Source organism: Grus americana, chromosome 1 (genome assembly GCF_028858705.1).
Source record: "Grus americana isolate bGruAme1 chromosome 1, bGruAme1.mat, whole genome shotgun sequence".
NCBI lineage: Eukaryota > Metazoa > Chordata > Aves > Gruiformes > Gruidae > Grus > Grus americana.
The window spans coordinates 204,369,212-204,390,354 of record NC_072852.1 but is presented as its reverse complement, the minus strand read 5'-3'; the positions used below and the strand labels follow the sequence as shown (position 1 = coordinate 204,390,354).

The 21,143-nt window shown below is 37.5% G+C and overlaps 1 protein-coding gene across 8 annotated transcripts in view; it reads left to right on the top strand.

The window, feature by feature from the left end:
- Positions 1-21,143, top strand: part of YAP1 (Yes1 associated transcriptional regulator) — a 92,580-nt gene that overhangs the window by 38,295 nt on the left and 33,142 nt on the right. For 4 of the 8 annotated variants that reach the window (XM_054831961.1, XM_054831969.1, XM_054831979.1 and 1 more), the window contains exons 3-4: positions 10,346-10,461; positions 18,782-18,895. In XM_054831961.1, coding sequence (XP_054687936.1) covers positions 10,346-10,461; positions 18,782-18,895 — 230 coding nt within the window. The remainder of the gene's footprint in view (positions 1-10,345; positions 10,462-18,781; positions 18,896-21,143) is intronic. The other 4 variants (XM_054831996.1, XM_054832004.1, XM_054832013.1 and 1 more) reach the window with 1 other exon arrangement.

The following is a 21,143-nucleotide window of genomic DNA, read 5'->3' as shown; positions in this document are numbered from 1 at the left end:
CTTTGTTTTACATGGCAATCTGCAAAATCTTCAGGGACGTGAGTAACTGCATCCATCCTCAGCAGCACGTTGTGTTTGTCTGAACTGTAAAAGTAAAAAGCTCTACCTGAGACACAGTCATAAGGAGGAGTCAAAAAAGGGATGAAACTATAATACAGGAAGTGGAAGTGAAAAAAGGGAAAAAAAACTTAAAAACATGTGTGTATAAAGAAAAGAAATAGAGGAGTTGGGGATTTTTTGTTTTGTGGTGGCTTTTTGGGTTGGTGGGGTTTTTTTTGTTAGCTGCAGTCTCAAATGAGGGAAAAGATAGTCCATAACACTGTTTGTGTAACTAAAAGTGAGAACATCTAAACAGCTGATCAATTTAAGGTGTGAAGTGTCAGTTCTGAAGCATACATTTAAAATTATTGTCAATATTAATGAATTTAATGGCAAGCGGATTCACTTATTCTTTGTAGCAGAAAGCTATGCATTCATTTCCAGTAGGTCCTACCTAATGGTTTCTTAAGAGTCAGCTCATCCTGTCAAGGCCATCTGGGAGTGATCATTGTCTGAATACTCAAGCAACCAGTTTGAACTGCCCTCTGAGACTTCCTACTTAGAGCAATAAGGAAACAACCTAAAGAATCTTTTTATCTTAATATTTTGTTTTCCTTGGTGGTGGTTAGCCTCAGGGTTATTCAACAGGATTGCTAGGAACCCCCTTTACATACTAAGGCAGCTGGCTATAGCAGCTTTTATTGCAGCATGCTTAGGCAAGCCTCTTTGACTTGAAAACCTTCAGGCAACCAAAAATAGGGTATATAGAAAGGGGTGTAAAATTGCCTGGCTCCTGATCATGCAAAGAGGCATTTGATTTCCCTCTTGCTTTCTTTGTCTGCTTTTAAGAGCTAACTGGGGAGAGAGAAATGAGATAGAATCTGAGAGATAAAAGGACAAGAAAGTGATAAAGAATTCTATGGCCCATCACTTCTGAAAATCATCTGCTCTTCCCTTGATAATTTGAAGCTAGTGTTTGTGTAACCTTGTCTTTAGTGTGACAGAAGACAGAATATAGTTGCATCTCGAGGTCTCTGTTTTTGCTAAGCAGGGGCGTAGGAGGGTATCTGTAAAATTAATCCAATAATTTCACTTGAAATAGCAGTGGAGATGGTTCTTCCTTTAGATTTGCCCTCCTTGGTGATGTATCTTTATCTCTTTCATTTAACATTAAGGAGAGGAAGAACAATGAATTCTGAGTATGCTGAGTGACTTAGCCACAGGAAGCAAATTTCTTACACCACCCCCCCTTCTCTCCACCCTGCCCCCTAAGGTTTCTTTAAATAGAGCCTCTTTTTCTGCTGTGGAACCAAGAGGGCAAGTTTAAAATTAAGTAAATCTGTTGATACAGAATGTGATCACACTGCATTTAGTCATTTATGGAGTTTGGGAAAGGATTGAACTGATACAAGGACTGTACGAGCAAGGACTTTTCTTTTTAGTCTCTGTAATACTGCTGTTTCTTATAGTTTTCAAAGTAATGGAAAGAGCCCTGGGAATGAAAATGCCTTCATACTCCTTTTTTTTTCTGAAACTCGGAAAATAATCTTACTTTATTTTGGGAAATCCACAGAGGAATCCAAGAATCATATTTTTGAGACTCAGTTTAAAATACTTCTAAGCATTGTGATACTAGCCCTTTTTTTTCTAGATGAGGTCCTTGAGTGCAGGGTGGGAAGAAGAACATGAGGAAAAGGAATAATAAATGCAAAAATAAGCATGTTATTACTTCAATTTCTGCTTTCACGAATGGCAGTTGTTTCAACAGTGCATTATAATAAAAGTGGTGCTACCTTGGCAAACCTTTGAACATCATATCATGCCTTCATCTCTTCTGTTAGTCATGCATGTATGATCAGACTGCCTGCTGCCCACTGTCCATTTTAGCATTATATGCTCTGAAAGGAGGACCTTTCTGTGAGTGCTTTCTTAAGAAGGTTAGTGCTATTCTGCAACTCCAAAACAGCAAGATGTGTATAATCAGAACAGTAAACTTAGTATTAAATCCTTGGTGTATGTATTGTGCACTGTCTGCATACAGGCCCATGCTAATGAGGGCTGCTTTTGAGTACCTTAAATACTGTATTTTGTGTATCTGTAAAAACCTCTACTCTGTGTATCAGTGTCCACAGCTTCGTGGGCCATGTTTTCAGGAATTTCTGGTAGCTCCTAGCATCTTCCAAGCTGCAACTGCATCAGGAATAAATTTCAGAGAGATTTGTAGTAGAACTTGCCTGACTCTTACTGACTGTGTGCAAAATCTATTTCTGCACCAATTAGACTTTTGTTAGAGACGTTGAAGGCATTTAAGTTCCCTTTACTACTTTGTTCTAGTTCAGATTTAAACTGTTAATTTGGTGAATGAATTTCTGCTGCCCAAGACTGTAATTATGTAGGATAGTGTATATGGTTCTATTTCATACTTTGATTAAGGGGCTAGAGCTCTGGCAGGCTCTCTTCCCACCTGGTCAATGTTCGTGCCCACCATTCTCATACATTTTGCTTGTGTTCTTTCTCAAAGTTAATGAAATCACGGCTGCGGCACAACACATGATTGCACACTGAATGTTGCATGTTGATTTAAAGCTTTTGCAAGCTGAAAGTAGGATAGACCTGCAGATTGTCATGCCACCAGTGTGCTCTCTATCATCGTATGCCTGTGGTGTCATTTGGTGAGGACATCATCAGTAGCATAGAAGGAGTAGTCCAACACAAGCTTTGTTTACTTAATGCATAAAGACCTGTCAAGCAGAAGAAAGAATATGGAAAATTCAAAAATACAGCCATATTATGTATTGCAGCAATATTCAGAAGCTTTTATCTGTGTTTCTGTTTCTTTGAGGCAATTAGGCCATGGCTGGAGACATTACTGTCCTTAAGAGACAAACTTTAGGGTTTTTTTCTGGCATTTTTGGGAAATGGTCAGATTAAGAATTTATAAACTTTACTGCTGTGTGCTTTTATATATATTAGGCTGTAATAATCCTGAGACCTAAGGAAATATTGCAAGTTAATATAGAGAGGAGAAGTGGAAAAACAGTGCTTTCCCAAGCAATGGGTGGAATATAATCTCTCAGCAGATGAGATTTTCATTGCTGGGTGACCAACAGCCTTTCCTTTTGTTGGATATGTTAGTCACAAAGACAATTGGAAAGTCCTTAAAGGATCTCGGGCCACTTTAAGTGTGTCTCCATGTCTAATAGTGGTGCAACTTTAGGGAAGTGTTTATGGAGGACTGAATTTGGGGGTAGAGATAATTGCTAACAGAGCTGTCTCATTTCCCCTTCAGGCTTTTCTCTTTACTGTTGCTCCTTGGAGTTGAAATTTGTGTCATCTCAAACAATGTATTAATACTACTTAAGGTATAAATCTAGAACTTTGTTACACCATTTTCAAAGAAATGTACTTCACTTTTAAGTCAACAATACCCAATTAAAAATGGCCAATATAGCTGAAAACTTAGTTTCATGTTTTAATTTTTTCCAATTCTTGAAATCCCCTTAATAGGGTAGAAAAAGAGTGTACAAAGAATGTCACAGCTCCTACCCTCAGGCAAAGCTGAATCAACTCCATTGTGTATAATATCCTAAGAGCATCATCAGCCATAACCCAGAAATCTCTGCATGCTACACTCCAGTTGTTGAGAGGGATAATCAGAGCAGTTCATGCCAAGGCTGTTTCTACTCTAAACTTATTTGTTCATCCCATTTCTAAACTGAACTATGGAAAATTCACCGGTGAGGTCCTCTAGCCTATCTGCCATGTCAAACTGATAGTGGCCTTCTAGCTACTGCTGCCGTTCTTAGGAGTTTGCATCTAGCACTGTTCTTGAATTAGTAGATACTGTCACTTTCACAGCTGCCCTACGATCAGACCTGTGATCTTCCTGTAGAGGTTAGGCCTCTGCAGAAGCAGATATTCTGGTTTCTCTGCCTGCTATACTGATAGGTAGGTCAGTAACTTGCAAGTAGCCTACACTGCCTGTGCACAGGACAAGTTTGTGTAAGGTTTGGCAAAGGGGTTAGCTTGAAGTTGATTTTTTTTTTTTTTGAGACAGTTTATGGTAGTTTCAAGAGCAGAAATACTGTTTCTCCTAGAGCCACCAGCAGAACTAACTTTCTAGTATGTATATCAAGTTCTGATGTACTAAAATATACTGATGATAGCTCTAAAATAATTCAGTAATGGCATTTATGAGGAGAAACTTACTGTGGTCATGATTCATCTAATCTTTAAAGTTCTTACATTAAAAGAAGGATTAAAGAAATAAAAAGGGAAAACCTTCCAGAAAGTTATGGATTATGTGGATTGAGGAAACCAGCTGGTTAGGAAGACAAAGGAAAAAATATGAAAGAATAGAATGTGTAGCTCAATCATTTAAGCTAAAGCAGAACCATAAGTGACATGCTTGTCAATGGAGCAGTTCATGTTTGGGATATAATGAAAAGTTGGCATTTCACATCAAGTTTAGAAAATAATTAGGTTTAGCTTCATTTGTGCACTTGCTTATGCTACACCGAGACTTTGCTATCCATCCCCAATACAAAAACTACGTAATGCCAAGTCAACAGTTTTTATAGGTCTGTCATGATACAGTCAGTGTTGTGTGTGTTTTGCTTTTAATAAAATAGGATTTCCAGTGAATTCCTAAAATAGCCCCAAAAATCTGAAAACCAGAACTTCTTTTCTGTGCAGATCAGAATTCTGCATTTGTTTGCTGTTACAGAAATTTCATATAGTATGTTCATCTAGTACACAAGATTAAAATCTCTGTTCACTGTCTTTTGCTTTTCTTCCTAATGGCATGTTTCTATTACACATTTTAGTAAAATAATTGGCAATTTCTGACCTGCTTATGTTAATATCTTATTTCTTCTGAGAAGATCTTTTTTGTGAAAGGAAAGTTCTCACTACAAATGACATAGCAGATGTGCACCCTATATAAGATGACTTTATGCTAATCATGGCAAAAAAGAGTAAGTAAGAATCATGGTTTTGTGATGACTGAGAATTCTGTTATTCTTGAAAAGCGTACCTACTAATACGGACTCTGTAGTTGCCATAAATACTACATAATGTCAAAACTGAAGACCTCTTAGATAAGCCTTTCTTGAAGGATTTAAGTAATTTTTTGCGTGTCCTTTGTGTGTTCCTTTCTGACTTGGCTTTCAATAATACAGCTCACGACTTTTCAGTGCAGTAACTGGACTACAAATGTGAAGGTGTGTCACACCTTGTGCAAAGGCAGATCAGTTCTCTAGTTTTAAGAAAGGTTTTATTTTAGTAGTCTATTAGCATCTAAAGGTTATTTTTTAAATAAAAAAGTAACAAATATGATCATTTTGATCTCTGGATCCCCTGCTTCTTTCCCTTGTACTTTAAAAGAACTAACAAACAAACAAACACCACCACCACTCACCCTCTGCAAAAAAACCCAAACCAACAAAAACCAAAAAACCCAAACTCAACCAAAAAAAACAACCCCAAACCACCAACTCTTTAAAAATTAGGTTAGAAATTGTATTTGACAAATCTTCAGGCATGTGATAGTGTTTAATGCCAGTAAAGATTTCTTTCAATTAGAAACTCCAATTCTTAGTAACTGCAGAAATGGTCTTTGCGTGCGTAAAATGAGAACATTGTTCTTTTCTTTAAAGTTGTTCTTGTCAATATGTAAATAATTTGTGTGTGACTGTAAAACTTGGGGATGGCTGGGGAGCTTGATTCTCTTCATAAAGCATAGCACTTTGAAAGTGTTTTTTGGTGGAGAGTAGGGAGTGGTGTGGCTTGGAACAGACCCTCTTCTTGATACCAGAATTTACATGTTTGCTAACAAATATTTAGGGTGTTCTGGGTGGTTTAGCTTTGTTTTTTGAAGGCCTGTTACCACAGACCTACATTTATGGTACAATCTAAGTTGATTTCCTTAGTTTCTACAACATTTGTTGGATTTAACAAGGATGTGCTTCACCTAGACGTAAATGAACAATAATAGATAAGTGTCAGATAGCTAGATGTTGGATTTGGGAATTTATTCTGTGAAGTAAAATGTCTTACTGATTGTCCTAGAGATGTTGATTTTAATTCCAAGACTATTTACTCATTTTGTTCTGTGTGCACAGTGCAGAGCTGTGATTGTAGTTTGTGAGTAGGTAGAATTAGAATTTAAGTTTAATTTGATAATACTGTGCTAAATGTAACAGCCGATTAATGGGTTTCATTGACTTGATATAGTTTGCTAATATTTTTTAAAAATTTTTGAGGTTGACAGTTATGCTTTATCAAAATATGGGTCAGGTCATGTAAAATAGAAGATATTGAATGTAAGGATTGGGGCAGTTGTCATGTAAAGCAGCAACTATGAAAAAATCTGTTTAGTGCATGGAAAGATAATGTAGTATTGGTGTTAGAGTTCTTAGGTCCATTTTGGACCTTTTCTGTGCTGCTATTTGAAACAGAGGGAAAGATCTTTAACCCTGGAACAGGTTGCCCAGAGAGGTTGTGGAGGCCCCATCCCTGGAGGTGTTCAAGGCCAGGCTGGATGGGGCACTGAGCAACCTCGTCTCGTGGAAGGTGTCCCTGCTCAGTGCAGAGGGGTTGGATCTAGATGACCTTTAAAGATCCCTTCCAACCCAAACTATTCTATCATTCTGTGTTCTTTACCTGTGGAAAATTTCCTGTTTCCATACTTCAGTTGATAATGAGAAATACATGGTGATTATAGGAGGTTACCCTGGTGCATGTGCTGCAGATACTGAACAAATAGAAAACCTATATTCCTTCCTGTAGTACAAGGACTTATTTAAACATTTCATCTGTATAAGTGGGGGTTTCTGTGCTTTGTACTCCATAAGTTGATGAGCGTGATTGGAAAGTTGTGGAGAAGAACTGATCCATTGTGATGTGCACAGAGCTGAGTGGGAGGGCACAAAGAGTTTGCCTTATTGAACCAACCTTATGATTAATATTATTTTAATGTAATCAGTTTGCTTACTTTGAGACTTTTCTTCTATGACTCTTTGCTCTAAGAAGACTACTGGTTGGAGTTTAGTTGGTAGAGTAAGGAACGTGCGACTGTTCTCAAGTGATACTCATTTAGGGAAAGGATTGGAAGCTGCTTCTGCCTAAAAGAGGTACCCATGTGAACAACTCTGTATGAGCATTAACTATACTTTGCATGGTATGCTTAAGCAGGCTTGAGGAATGGGTAATGCTGTGCTCAAAACTGGAGGTACTTTTAGAATTACTTCTTCCATAGTCAGTTTATCTATGCTGTATTCAGATATGTTTGGGAAAGCTGTTTCAGTGTGTTCCTACAAAGCTACCTGCAGAAATGGTTATGTAATGCAGTGAGACAACTTTTTTCCTTCTGTTTCTTGCTCTACACTCAAATAGTGTATAAAAACAAAGGCTGTAAAATATGTGCCTTAGGTAGACATTTTATGAGTTCATAGTAATACATGGATTTTTATAGGAGTTAAATGGAAATAAACAAATGTGTAGTCATGGGTGCAGTGCTGTTTTCCCAGTTTCCACTGTTCCCAGAACTGAGTTGAGCAAATATAACAAATCAGAACTAGAGGGGAGGGGTAGCACATGCTGGTACTGTAATTTAAACACATAGTCTGTGAAGCATTACTATACAGTGTTTTTACATCTGTATTATCTTTACCTGCTTTGATTGCTTTGCAAAATTGACCGGCAGAAAAGTGAAAAAATGTTCTCTGGTATGAAGGTTTATGTGTAGTCCAGTATATATAGGGCAGCCTTTACTGTGTTGTGCCCTGATTTATAAATAAATAGGCTAAAAAGGAAATAAAGAAGTCTTGCTGCATGTGGCGTGTTTCTCAGTGGAGCTGAATATTGGAAAACGTATGCAACCAAAAATGCTGTGTGCTTAATAGTACCTGTATTAAATGAGCAGGTCATGGAAACCGACATGGCAGGGACACCATTTTAATTAATGCTGTAGCAATGGGGGGTGGGGGGTGGGGGGGTGTCCTGTACACAAGGGAAAACTGGCAGTAGTTGCCACAAGCAGACAAAGTAGAGCTTTGTTTACTGTTATATTTTTGTACAAGTAACATTTCTGCCTATTTTGTGGCCCTGCTACAGTGTGTCTGTAACTCTTTGACCTGGAATTGTTTGTGTGCATGTTTAGTGAGGGTAAAATATATATATCTTAAAACTTTTTTAAAAGCCACTTCCTGATACCTTCTATCTTATAACAGAAAGTCCCTTCAGTGATTAGAATGTGATAAATAATTTTACGTAAGCATAAAATGGGGCAGTAGTCACCAAAATAATCTTCTGAATTTCTATCTATTCCTTCTCAGTTGTTTGAAATTACAAACTAGTTACAAAATTTAGTATTTTGGGGGAAAATACCATTTTTTGAACATCAAATAACATGTTAGAAACATTTACTAATGCAGTGGAGCACATTTTTATTAATTGGAGTCAAAGGTTTAGTTAGTAAGATTCTAGGCATAGCAATCAGTTGCTTACGGTAGGGAGAAAATAATACTCCATTTTGTTCATCCAGTTTGACCTCTGATGAGATCTTAATTTATGATCAGAGCTCTTGAATGTTGTGGTCATGCACATACATAAACAAAATTTGGTATTCATCTCTTCTAATGTCAATGCATTTGACCTAGTTAACTTAGGTTCCCTTATTGAAGGAGAAAAAAGGCCTGGTTCACCTTCAATACGTTCCTTAAATTGATCAAATTAATTCCGTCCTAACAGTGCTTATTTAGATTCCTTTCTCGTCAGTGGAGACTGGGGTGACAAAGTCAGATGTCAGTGTCCGCAAAGATGCTAGTGTTGAGGTGACCAAATCTGAATGGTTTGTCCCTTTAGAATGTCTAAAATAATACAGTACCAGCTCTTAAACTTGAATATGCTTTAAAATAAGAGAAACTGTGAATTGGGAACGGTTGCTGCACAATTATTATTTAATCCCAACAAAAAGATGGAAAACTTACAGTCTGATTGGTAGTTCAGTACAAATACATGTTGATCCACCAAGATAGATAACACACACAGTGTAAGATATGGGGACAACGCAGAGGTAAGAGTTGGAGTACTTAGTTTTGAACTCAGATCACCAGTAGAATTTATATTGCAGCTTTAAATGTTGTGGTTTTGCTGAAGTAAATGAACATGGACATTCCATGTAATCTAGAAAAAGTAACTTTAAGGATTATTAATGTAAGGAAAGAATGGTACCAAGTTAATGATGCTTTAGATTCTAATTGATAATGGTACTATTTGAATATGAGTTTTAATTGATACCAGTTCTAAATGAATTGATAACAAGCTTTGTTGTAAATGCTCAATGTGTATTATTAGTTTTATTTTTGTCCACATGTACTACTTGGAGCAGTGTTCCTTAATGGCATCAAGATAACATTGATGCTTGTTATGAATGCCTGCATTTGTTACTCATTAGCAAAACATGCTAATCACAAACTCAAAAGGTGAAGTAATCATTCATTACACTTTTATATTTTCATTGAATTGAATACTTTTGTGAATGACAGTGATGAAGGTACTTCCCAGTTTTTTCAAAACACATATATCTAAGCTCCCAAAGTTTTGTAATTTGGTTCTGGAGAGGGCTAGTTGAGTTACTCAACAGTCCAGCTGTGCTTATCTTTTCACATGAAGCTGAAAGGCACATCACTTTGATATCACTGCTCTAGTGTGACTAGTTACTTAAATTACCACGAAGAGATTGTTCAATTGTCAGTGGTGAGGGGAGTAGTCCATCAAATAATCTGAGGATGTGGTTTGCGCACAGAAAGTTTGGGAACACTGATTGCTCACTAGCCAGTTCGTTACAACTCCCTAGGCACTGAATGTGAACTCATCGTGCCAAGTTACTGGACTGTGCTTGAGATTGCAGACATAACTGGCTTGGTTTGAAAGACTCTGAAGTCACATTTAAAAATGACAAGTAATTAATCAACGAGAAAAGGAAGAGAATGTTTATTTCAGGGGTACAACATCTAGTTATGGTACAACAGACTAGATTATGATAGTCACATTGAGCCTTATCTCACCATTGCTCTAGCTCTGACTGCTACAGCTGTTGGTTGGGAAAGTGGTGGTGGCGGCGAGAGTAAGGATTTGAGAATCTGTCATAAGGTGATGCTTGGAAAGAATCCAAGCAGTTTTTGCTTGGTTTTGAATGTGGCTGTTGTTGGCAAGCACAACCTTTTGCTGTTAAACTTTCTGTGCTAGCAGGTCATTGTTGTGAATGCATGATTGTCCTAACTCCCCCATTCTTTTGTCCTAGTCACATTGATCAAACAACGACATGGCAAGATCCTAGGAAGGCCATGCTTTCCCAGATGAATGTTACAGCCCCCACCAGTCCTTCCGTGCAGCAGAACATAATGAACTCAGCATCGGGTAAGCAAAAATTGTATTTATGAAAAAGATCATACAAATGAAGATCTCACTAACTATTTTAATTGGGGGGGGGGGGAGGGAAGGGCGGGGGGGAAATCCAAATCTCAAAAATGTCTCTCTAATTACCTGGTGTTTAAACTTTAAATCTGTTGGTGCTTGATGGATTAAGCAAGAGGCTGATACTTGAGGTAAGACAATTTGCATAATATTTATGATGTCAACAGAAAATAGTTCTTTGATTTGTGTTTTTATTTTTTTTTCAAATGAATGATGCAAACATTTAAAGAAGCAGAATTTTTGTCTAATTTCTTCTGACTGAAATGCCATTAAATTGATGAAGACCAGAATGTCCATTAAATTGGTGTCAATTTACATTAAAACTATTGTGCTTCTGCAGTGTTGTTCTGCTTCCCCTTGCTCACTTATTAGATTTGGTATACCCCATTCATTTACATTTCCTACATATGTTATGACCATCTTTTTTTTTTCTTTTTTTTTTTTATTCCCCTTCTGTTTTCCCTAAAAAATAAAGCAAACATCTGGAAAATCTTGTTTGGAAGCAGAGACATTTTGATTTTCCTCCTGTTTTCCTATCATTTCTAAAATCCTGTATCATGATTACTGCTTTAGCTGACAAAATCTGATCTCTCTTCCTAGAATAAAGAATTGTTTTTCAGCTAGTCTGGGAGGTCCGTCACTAGACAGCAGTAAAGTGTGCTTGTTCTTGCTGTAGAATCTGCTGTATGTTTTCAGAGCTCTCTTGTCCTGACAGTGCAGAGAGCCAGCAGATAAATTTGGTGCCATGCTAGTTTGACCACTGCGCTCTTCCCTATGCTTTGTCACCTTCTGTCCATCGCTGAGTGTCATGTTTTATTTATTTTCTCACACTCTGATTGTATTTGGTGTATGTCTGCTGTTCCTGTATTTCACAAAGGTTATTCTCTAGTGCTGCTTTTTGTTGTCCGTTTAGACAGCTTTGTTTCATGCCACAATTCATATGCTGCAGACAATACCAAAAGATAACAGGCGTGACCAAACTGTGCTGTTCATGACTGAGTATTACAGAGAAAGCTAATGAAACTTTTTGCTGGCTAGGCCAGGAGATTGGATTATCCTGAAACAAATTAGAGCCCTGTTCAAGTTCAGGAAGTCATGGTTCAGAGCAATTAAGGTCTCGCTCTGATATGAAAATATCTGTGATTAATTTTTCTGTAAATATATCCCAGGAAACCTCAAGCAAAAGAGGTGACATGTTTTTGTAGGGACACTTCTGAAGAACAGGGAATAAGAGAAAGGAAACAATTCCCTTGGTCTGTCTTGCCTTTTGGTTTATCTTATTTGTGCTAAAACTGGATGCTTGCTGCTTGAATATTGACATAAATTCTGTGTTTTAAGATAACTCCTCAAACCTTGTACAAAGAATTAACAGGAAAAAATACTGATAGTGACGTAGAATTCATTCTATGTACTTAGAAAGAAATGAAGGGTCCTTAGCAGAAAAATAAACTGGTAGTTGTAAAGAGTAAAAATCTAAAAGAGAATCTAGCCATCAGTACACGAGGATTATTTTTAAAAGAAAATCAAGAATTTACGTGTAATTGGTGTGTGTGACCAAGTGATCCTGAATAGGTATTGTTGCTCATCCAATAAAGAAGAGTTGAGACATTTAAGTGGGTTGTTTTGTGACTTGAGAAAGTACTTACTTGAATACAAATTCATTGAACATTTATTTGTAATTTCACAGATGATACTGTGTTGAATACAAAATTAAAATCTTGTAAAGTTTTCCCCCCAGTGCTCTGAATTTGATAAAGTGCATGAAGAAATCAGAACTTCTGTGTATATTGAGTTATGTGTTTGTGGTGTTGCTTTTTTTTAAGCTTAAATCAATTGAGGTAGTGTGACTTGGAACTGGCTCTTTGGATGCACCTGCTTACTCTTAACTTGCATTTAACAGAAGTCTGTTTTGAATTAAGTAATACTGAACCTGCATTTATTGAATATGATTCTGGTTTTGATACCTGATTTGACAAATCTTTATGTACTAACTTTAAATTATTACTGGATATTTGTTTTTACTAAAGTCTTTTATATCTGGTTCTGTTACTTTTTACTGCTGAGTTCATGTAACTTATGCTTCCTTGGTGGCCTCGTAAAGAATGAGACAAATGGAAAAATCAAGTAACTATGCACCACTTCAGCACAGTGGAACTTAAATCTGAGTGCTAACGTCATAAATATAAGGCTACTTCATGTTCTAATTTGGGTATTCATCCTCAAGAACTGGGAAATAAAGTTGAGACCTTTAAGACCGAAGTTTCCTGTTATGAAATATTGCTGGCAATGAAACATGCCCTGTGCTGTGAGAGCCTTTCATGAAAGATATTGGGAAAAACCAAGTGTAAGTATTGTGACAGCTGGAGGTCACTGACTTGTAAAAAAATGTTCAAAATGCCATGGGGAGAATGTTTTCCTTTCTGTGCGGTTCATCCGTGTATAGCACTCAGTAATTGTAGCCCTTAATCAGAAGTTACTGTCCAAGTTTTAGTATATTTAATTATAGACTGCCATAGGACCTTGTGAGCAAAGATACTGGGGTAAAACCTAAGAGAGATTTTTAGGAGCTGTCTTGAAAACCATTGGAAGCTACCATTAGCTAGAATTAAGAACAGGGAAACAAACTGAAGAGGGAGAGAGAGAGAACATAAAGCTGCTGTCTGCATGTTGAAGACCTGTTGTCTTTTCTGGACAAATAGGATAAGTAGAGCTCAGGGGAAATGGGAAGAAAGCAAAACTAGAAGGTATGGTAAAGGTGAAGGCAAGTTGAAAGATGTAGGGGGAAGGTGTAGTTTAGCATCAGGTTGAGATTTTTTGGTTGTTTTTCTTAAGAAATCCCACCTCTTGAGACAGCTAAGACTGGATGAGAATCCAGGTATCTTGCTGCAAATTGTGTTTCTTTAAGGAAATTAATAGGCATCTGAAGCAGCTTCATCTGTTCCCGGCATGATTTTGTGAATGAACTATTTTGAGTGTTAGTAAGCGTACATCCTTTATAGGAGGGCATCGGTATGTGAAAAGCAAGGATTTCCCCCCTGCATGCTTGTTTTGGTTCTTTGATGTTTTCTTAATCTCAGTCTTGCTGACCGTTGCTTGCTACATGCAATCACCTAAAATGGGTGGGGCCATATGTATGCAGAGAAATGCAGTGTTCTTCTAGGTGGCATTTGTAAGCTAATCTTCTGTGAAGTAGGGTTGAATCTTCACATAAATAATGGAAAGAAAACAAGCCTGTCACTTCTAAATATGCAACGTATGTAAAAATCAGTCTTGACTGTTGTGATTTTTTTATGTATATGTTTCTAACCATTTTTCCCCTAAAGGTATTACAGGAAAAATAATGTTCTGCTGTCTCGATTAAAAAAAAAATAAAAATAAGAAAGTAGTAATGATCATAGAATCATAGCATGGTTTGGGTTGGAAGGGACCTTAAAGACCATCTAGTTCCAACCCCCCTGCTGCGGGCAGGGACACCCTCCACTAGACCACGTTGCCCAAAGCCTAATGGTATGTTGTTCTTCTGAAGAACCTGTCCTGTATATTTCTTGCTGAGGTAAAGTTACAAATTTGAAAGTAAACAATGCCTGTTTCTTATACAATTACAGTTGATATAAGAGAGATGGGATAGTAATTGTATTTATGCACTTCCATTCTTCAGATACTTTTATTTCCTGAATCATGCTTGACAGCACTGCTTACTTTAGCCTCTTCTGCTTGCGCATAGACATCAGATAATTAGCTTTGGAGTAGATTACCCATCTTTGTCCTCTTTTTGTCTTCCCTCTTACACTGCAGTTTTGAATTGGCTTTCCCAGTGAAATTTGTAGAACTAGTGTCATTCCGTTGCCTCTCAGGGGAAGGCTGTAGTGCCATGTTAAAGCTTGGTAGGAAAATGGACACTGGAATTCATAACTCTTGAGGGCTTTTTTCCCCCTTGGGGGGCAGGAGGGTAAGGAGGAATATGCCAATAACTAAGACAAGTTGTGTAGCTCTTCTCTTAGATTCTTGCTCACTTCAGTTGCGGATTTCTCTTCTATGTAACCAGTCATACTACAAATTCTGCTTTTTGTACAGTCAACACCAAATACGATTATTTGTGAAACTCAAGTTTCTAAGCGTCTGCATTGTTGTCCCAAAATTTTATGTTCAGCATGACAGTAATGTTCATTTCTTTCATCATCTGCAAAAAATGCCCCCTTTTTAATAGTGTTTTTTGTAAGTTTTACTGATTCAGCAAAACTTTAGGTAAATTTTGTAGGCTGTATATAATTTTAAAAGGTTTTGGAATCACAGTGCCAGAGGGGAAAAATTTCACCTTTCACAGAGAAAGATTTTCTTAGAGATCAGTGTTTTTCTATTAGGTAAAGGTGATTCCTGCTGTTGAACATAGGTGTTCCAGTTCCTGGGTTGTCCGTTCATATTCTTTTAATATCTAGATGCAGATGCCTGCTAATACTCATTAACCTTGTGATAACTTCCAGCTTCATGTACATTTATATTACAATTATGTATCAGAAACTATAGGGACTTGCAAGATTTACTTTGTATCCTAGCATACCTTCAATCTATACTACATTTTTGCTCTTGTTACTTTGTAACTGCCAGCAGTGAGCTTTGCTTTGTGTTCAAGACTCTGCATTTCATGGCAAAAATGGTGTACTGAGAAAGTAAAAACTCAGAAAAAATGGAGACATGCACCAGAGACAAGCATACAGACTTTTAAAATTACATGTATTTATGTTAAGTTACAGCATTATATAAATATTTAGTTACAGAGGTATGCCTTATCAGTAGTTCTGTAAGGATGGCTTACATTTGGAAATTGGAGTCTAATTTTTGGATAACGTTGTCTTTAAAAGTACCACAGTAAATGGTGAGTTCCCTAGAAGGATTGTGTCTCCCTGTGCAAATAATTTCATAGAATTGTAAGCTTATGGTTGTGATTATATTCAATTGACCTAGGAGGCATTGAACAGAACTGGTAGGAGACCGTGCCACAGGGATGTTGTTGGTGCTAAACGTGTACAAAGGTTCAAGGGGAGACTGGAAAAGCACTTGAAAGAGACATCCTTTGGCACCTAGTAAATAGACAGAATCTGGCTCAAGAAATCACCTCAGGTAGTTGGGAGGCCAAGCTGACTATTTGTAGCACTATACTTTTTGGGTCTCTGTGTATTCAGTGCTTCATTTAAAAGTTTATAGAGTCTGACAGTGACAAAACGGGCTGCTTTGAGCAATAAGATCTGTCCGTCACCCCAGGCTAGGTGCCTGGGCTAAATGGACTTTTGAGTAGACCCAGCAGGGCTGGTTTTGTACAATGAGGGCTACAGTAACTAGAAATTTTGGTGAGAGGGTCTGAAGAGCAGCAATGTAGAGCTTATATAAGTTAGGTCACTTAAAAACATAAGCTAATACTGGGAATTCTGTTCCTGTTGAGCCTTTGGGGGAAAATGGACATGTAATTGCACAGGAATTTTCGTAGATTCTCTGAGTGAATGTGTCTGCTATTCTTCACCATGGTTTTCCATTTTCCCTCCGTTACTTGCCTCTAATACAGAGTTTGTCAGACAGTTACAAAATCAGACTTGACAGGCTTCTGGTTTCATAACTGCTCACAAAACCAAACAGGAACTACAGAAAGCAGTACTAATCAATTTTTTAACTAACATTTCAACATGTAGGGGTGACAGCAGAAACACAAGAGCAGTTTACTGGCCAGGGAAGAAAGCAACATCACAATTAATGCCAAAAGTTTCTAGAGAGAAAAGTTCTGTTTCTGCAGCCGTTGATGGCACTTAGCAAGGAAGACTTGCTACTGTGACCGCCAGGTGAGCAGACAGACCTTTTCTGTCCTGTCCACAACTGTGCATTTTATTTAGAAAGAGAACCTTGCCCAGGTTTCTTTCTAGTAAGCTAGTACTCATCAGATTACTGAATCTAATAAGCAGTATTCTTCCACCAGGTAGGTGGACTGATCAGCTCCTGGCATCCTGCTTCAAAGCCATTTTGTTCTTATTTACTACAAAGGAACATGCTGGACCAGTATACACTTTACTCGGTGTTCAGCAGGACCAACACCCCAAGGCTAGTTTTGTCTTTTCTGGAGCCAGCCGTGTTTTTTGGCTTTGTAGTTCAAAAGATAATTTCTTGCTGAGTTTCGTCTCCGAGGGATGTGTGGCTTAGAAGGACTCTGAGGAGAATGCTAGTGAGAAGGTCTGCCCACATGGCTAGGGTGTTGGCTTAGCAGTCAAGGAACATTTTTGGTTCTTCATTGGCTTCTACGCCACTTGGATGATGTGGGGCATGTCACTGTGCTCCTGTGCCCCAGTTTTATAAAAAAGCATCTCACTGATTAGCTGGCTAGTCTTAGGGTATGGTAACAAAGTACAGGGTTCTTTGCACTTGAGCTTTCAATTCTGCATCAAAGTCCTGTTATACTGTGAATATGTTTGGATTTATGAATGTTTTGCAGTGTTGTCACTCTTTCTTGCCTGTTCTGTTCACTAGCCTCCGATTAAAAGCTGAGGTACTTTTGTTACTTATACACAGCCTTTAAAGCTTGTGAGCATTAAGGGTGGGAAGGAAATGTCCAATGGTTAAATCACCGTTTTTCCTCACTCAAAAACCTGTAGCTCTAATGGTGTAGTAGTGACGTTGCTAGGGAAAGGCATAGTATTCTGAGCCAAAATGAAAGAGTTTAAATTAAAAATGTAGTTTGCAGGGAATCTTCAAAGACCACAGTAAGAAATTCTTGTCCTGGTTATGCCTTGGGATATTACTGGAATGCAGCTGAATGATTATTTTACTCTTTTTGACGTTTCTCCAAGAACATCTTTGGAGATTAAGCAAACAAATCTGTCCTTCCCCCCTCCACCTCAGCTTTAGACAATGAATTCTTCAACAGGAGCATGACTTCAGGACAAAATGACAGGCAAAGAGCTAATGTACTTTGAACATGGATATAGTAGGTACTTCAGGCATTTATCGGATATGCACACATTTTTGTGTGTATATCTGAATCTCGCGTGAAATTATGATGTTTGTGCACACTTAATGTATCTTACGTTATACAGGATGGTCTGTTAGTCCAAGTCTAACAGCCAGATGGCTTTTGCTAGTGTATCACTATATTACACTAAGGAAGAGTGGAAGGAGAGGTTGAAATATGATGACTTCTGGCAGCAGGTCTTGTGCTAATTTCTTTTAAATTCTTAACATTTGTAGTGGATCTTTTCTTATATCATCTTAGGAAAGTACTTAAATCTAAAGAAATACAGGCAACATCTTTCTGTATCCAAGTGAGGTACTTTAAAAAGTCCATATCTGTGTGAGTATACGAATTCAAAAACATGTATTTGTAAAGCACATGCCAGATAAGATGTGGTGAATATAACTTTAAGAATAGTTTTAAGTCTAAGCAAAATACAGATGAGTGTACATGATCATATAGAGATGGGAATGAGTGGCGTATGAACTGTATAATCAATGAACTGTATAGGTGTTTTTCTTGAAAGACTCTTTGTTCAGCCATTAGCTCTGGACTCCAGAACACCATCGCCTACCTCCCTTTTACCATTTCCCAAGCGTAGGTTTCCCTGCCTGTGCCTTCCCGCTCGTAGAGGCGTAACACTGCTGTTTGTAGCACTGTGTCTCTATGTCTGCTCCTGGTGTTTCCTTGCCTTCACTTTTTCATTGCTTGTTTGCTTTTTGTTCTTCAGGTTTGTGTTTTTGCTTGCTTAAGCCTTAATGCTCTCACAGAAGGTTATGGCATGAGTTAAAGGGAAAAGAAGTTTTGTCACTTTAATTGTTTATGAAAGAGAGGAATATTTCAGGATCTTGTTGGTGTTACTTGCTGCTGCTGCTGGGCCTTAATCATTAGATGAGCTTTCCTGTGAAAGGTAGAATATCTCTATGCTTACTCTTTTTCCTGGTGCTCATGCTGGTTTCATTCTGGCAGGCTTGACTTATTGCTGGTTTTGTACTATAGTGCTATAGCAAAAGCAAGTGTCAAAAGCATATGAAAGGATGCAAACAAGTTATAAAATTAAACTCCAAATCCTAAATCAAAATGATAGAAGTGCTTTCTGTTCTTTGATTTCCCACCCGCCACTTCTTTGCCCTTATCCCAGAAATGTTAGACATGAGCTTGAAACTCTTTTGTTTCATGTACTGTTATATATGTAAAATGTTGGAATTTTTTTTAGATCAATTTCAGCTGGAGCAAACAAGAGCCCGCCATCAACTCCTTCCTTCTATATTGCAGGCCCACTCCCCGATGGATGGGAACAAGCTATGACCCAGGATGGAGAAATTTACTACATAAACCATAAGAACAAGACCACATCTTGGCTAGACCCAAGGCTTGACCCACGCTTTGGTAAAAGTTCATCTCACTTCAGAATTTTTGATTCACTTCAGTTCACTCAGCTTTAATTTTGCAGGCATATTTTGAAAACTTTTTATAGTACAATTAAAATATATTTTCATTTGAATTATAGAGACCTTATTTAAATCATTATTAAAAACAAAAGATAAAAAGAATTAGCATATATCCTGTAGGAGTGTATGTCACCAAAGTTTCTAATACTAGGGGTTGGGATTTTGCCATATGATCCATACAGTTCCCAAAATTGGTGGCATTCAGAAATTACTTACGTAGAGACAGTTTCAGCCAAGATCACTCTTCCCTTTAAAACTGCAAAACTTTACCACAGAAGAATCTTTTAATTCCCAAACAAATATTTACTTTCCATTGCTCTATCCTGTCAAATAATAATTTATGCTGTTTAAATACACTTGAAACATATACCAGCTTATAATTCCAGCTTGTCACAGTGATGATCATGACAAAACTTTTGTTTTAAATATGGAGAGAAATGATTAGTTTTGTGGTTTCTGCTTTAATAATCTTTTTGTGGGGTAAAGACTATGTAATATTGGAAATAGAAATAGTAAATTAGGGATCACGAGGTCTAGATGTAAAAATTTAACAAAATAGAACTGATACCTCATTTTTTGTAATTTTTTTGATCTATATAGAAAGCAGAACTGCAAACATTGAAATAAAATATTGGCACTGATGACTCTGAACAGCAATCGCATATAATATTAAGAGACTCTAGTTTCTTAGACTGTCGAAGTGATTGTTCTGATATATTTAAGGTGGTATTACAACTTTAGTTCTTGTATAAAGCCATGACCTGTGTGTGTAAGCTTTATTAGCTAATTGATTTACCCTTGATTTGTTTTCCCAGTAACTTACTATTTTCAACTTCTTTGGATTTTAGTCATTTTTCCAGAGCTATGGAAAAAAAAAAAAAAAGAGAGAAGAGATCATTGTGGTTTTCAGGCTTTAGTTTTGGACTCGGTGCAACTAAATGAAAACAGTGTGCAGATCACTGAGTAGGTCAGGCTGAGGGGATACAAAGCCTTTGAAGCTTTACAGGGGTTGACCTAACAACAACTGTGGGCCCCTTTTGGGAGAGGCATTAACTCCATGAATGCCATATAAACACAGAGCTGCAAAACTCAACGGTCGCTGTTCTGTTTTGTTTTTCTGAAATGGCTGTTAGAAATTTCAGCAATTTTGTTTTGTAGGCTTGAGCAGCTTACTTTGTTTGCTCTTATGGAGAACACCAGATTGTGACACTTTGTTTATAAACTGCTCACCAGTTTGTAGACAGGTTGAACCACTGTGCAACTTGAGCCCAAAGGGTGGGGTGTACATTGAAGGTTGTCGGCTTTGGCAAATGTCCATGCTGGCTTTAACACTAGCCGGAGTTGCAGACCTGTCTTGCCTGTTGCAAGAGGAGTGTGTAGGTAATTTGCAACTTCACAATTACTTAATATGTGAATAAGTCTGAAAAGGAAGCAGTCATTTTGAAAATCAGTCTTGTCTTTTGCAGGTAAAATAGGCAGGTCAATTATACTTACTTAAGTAATCTTGCAGGGCATGTGTTTTGCTTTTCTTTGTATTACTTTATAGTTTCCAGTGATAAGCTGGAATTAAAAAGGAGTGTGGAAAAGGTTTTAATTGACAGAGGTTGTGAGTAAGATGAATCTTATTTCTCAGAACTGTGTTGTACTCCTGTAAATAGTACGGTCTAACTGTAAGGGCAAAAACTACAGTCTTGTGCATACTGAAATTCCATGAAATGTTAAGACAGTGCAGTTAAACTGAAAGAAGTTAGAAATGTCCAAAAGACTGCATAAGGGTTTCTTGCTGCATAGCTTCCCTTTTTGGGCCCACTGCGTATGTGTATCCCAGACAGTCTTGAGTACATGCCAAGGCTCTTTATTTTGTGGTCGGACTTTTAATCTGTTCCAGACCTTTTCAGTCAAAGAGCTCAAGTGTAACTGAAAGGGGCAGGAAAGGGAAAAAAAAAAAAAAAAAAAAAAAAAAAAAGAGCATGTGGGCTCTTCTGATCTAGAGTGACGGCAAATAGAGACAAGCTGCTAGCTGCTGTTGAGCTTGAAGGAGTTTTCCTTGAAATCTTAAGTTGTACGCATTATGTTGTGGTTTATGTTTTCATCGTTTGAGCCAAGAAAATACAAAATCTTATTCCTGTTGCTTTCTCACTTGTGACCTCCTTAAGTCACTCCAGTAAAGAATAAAAAAAAAATCT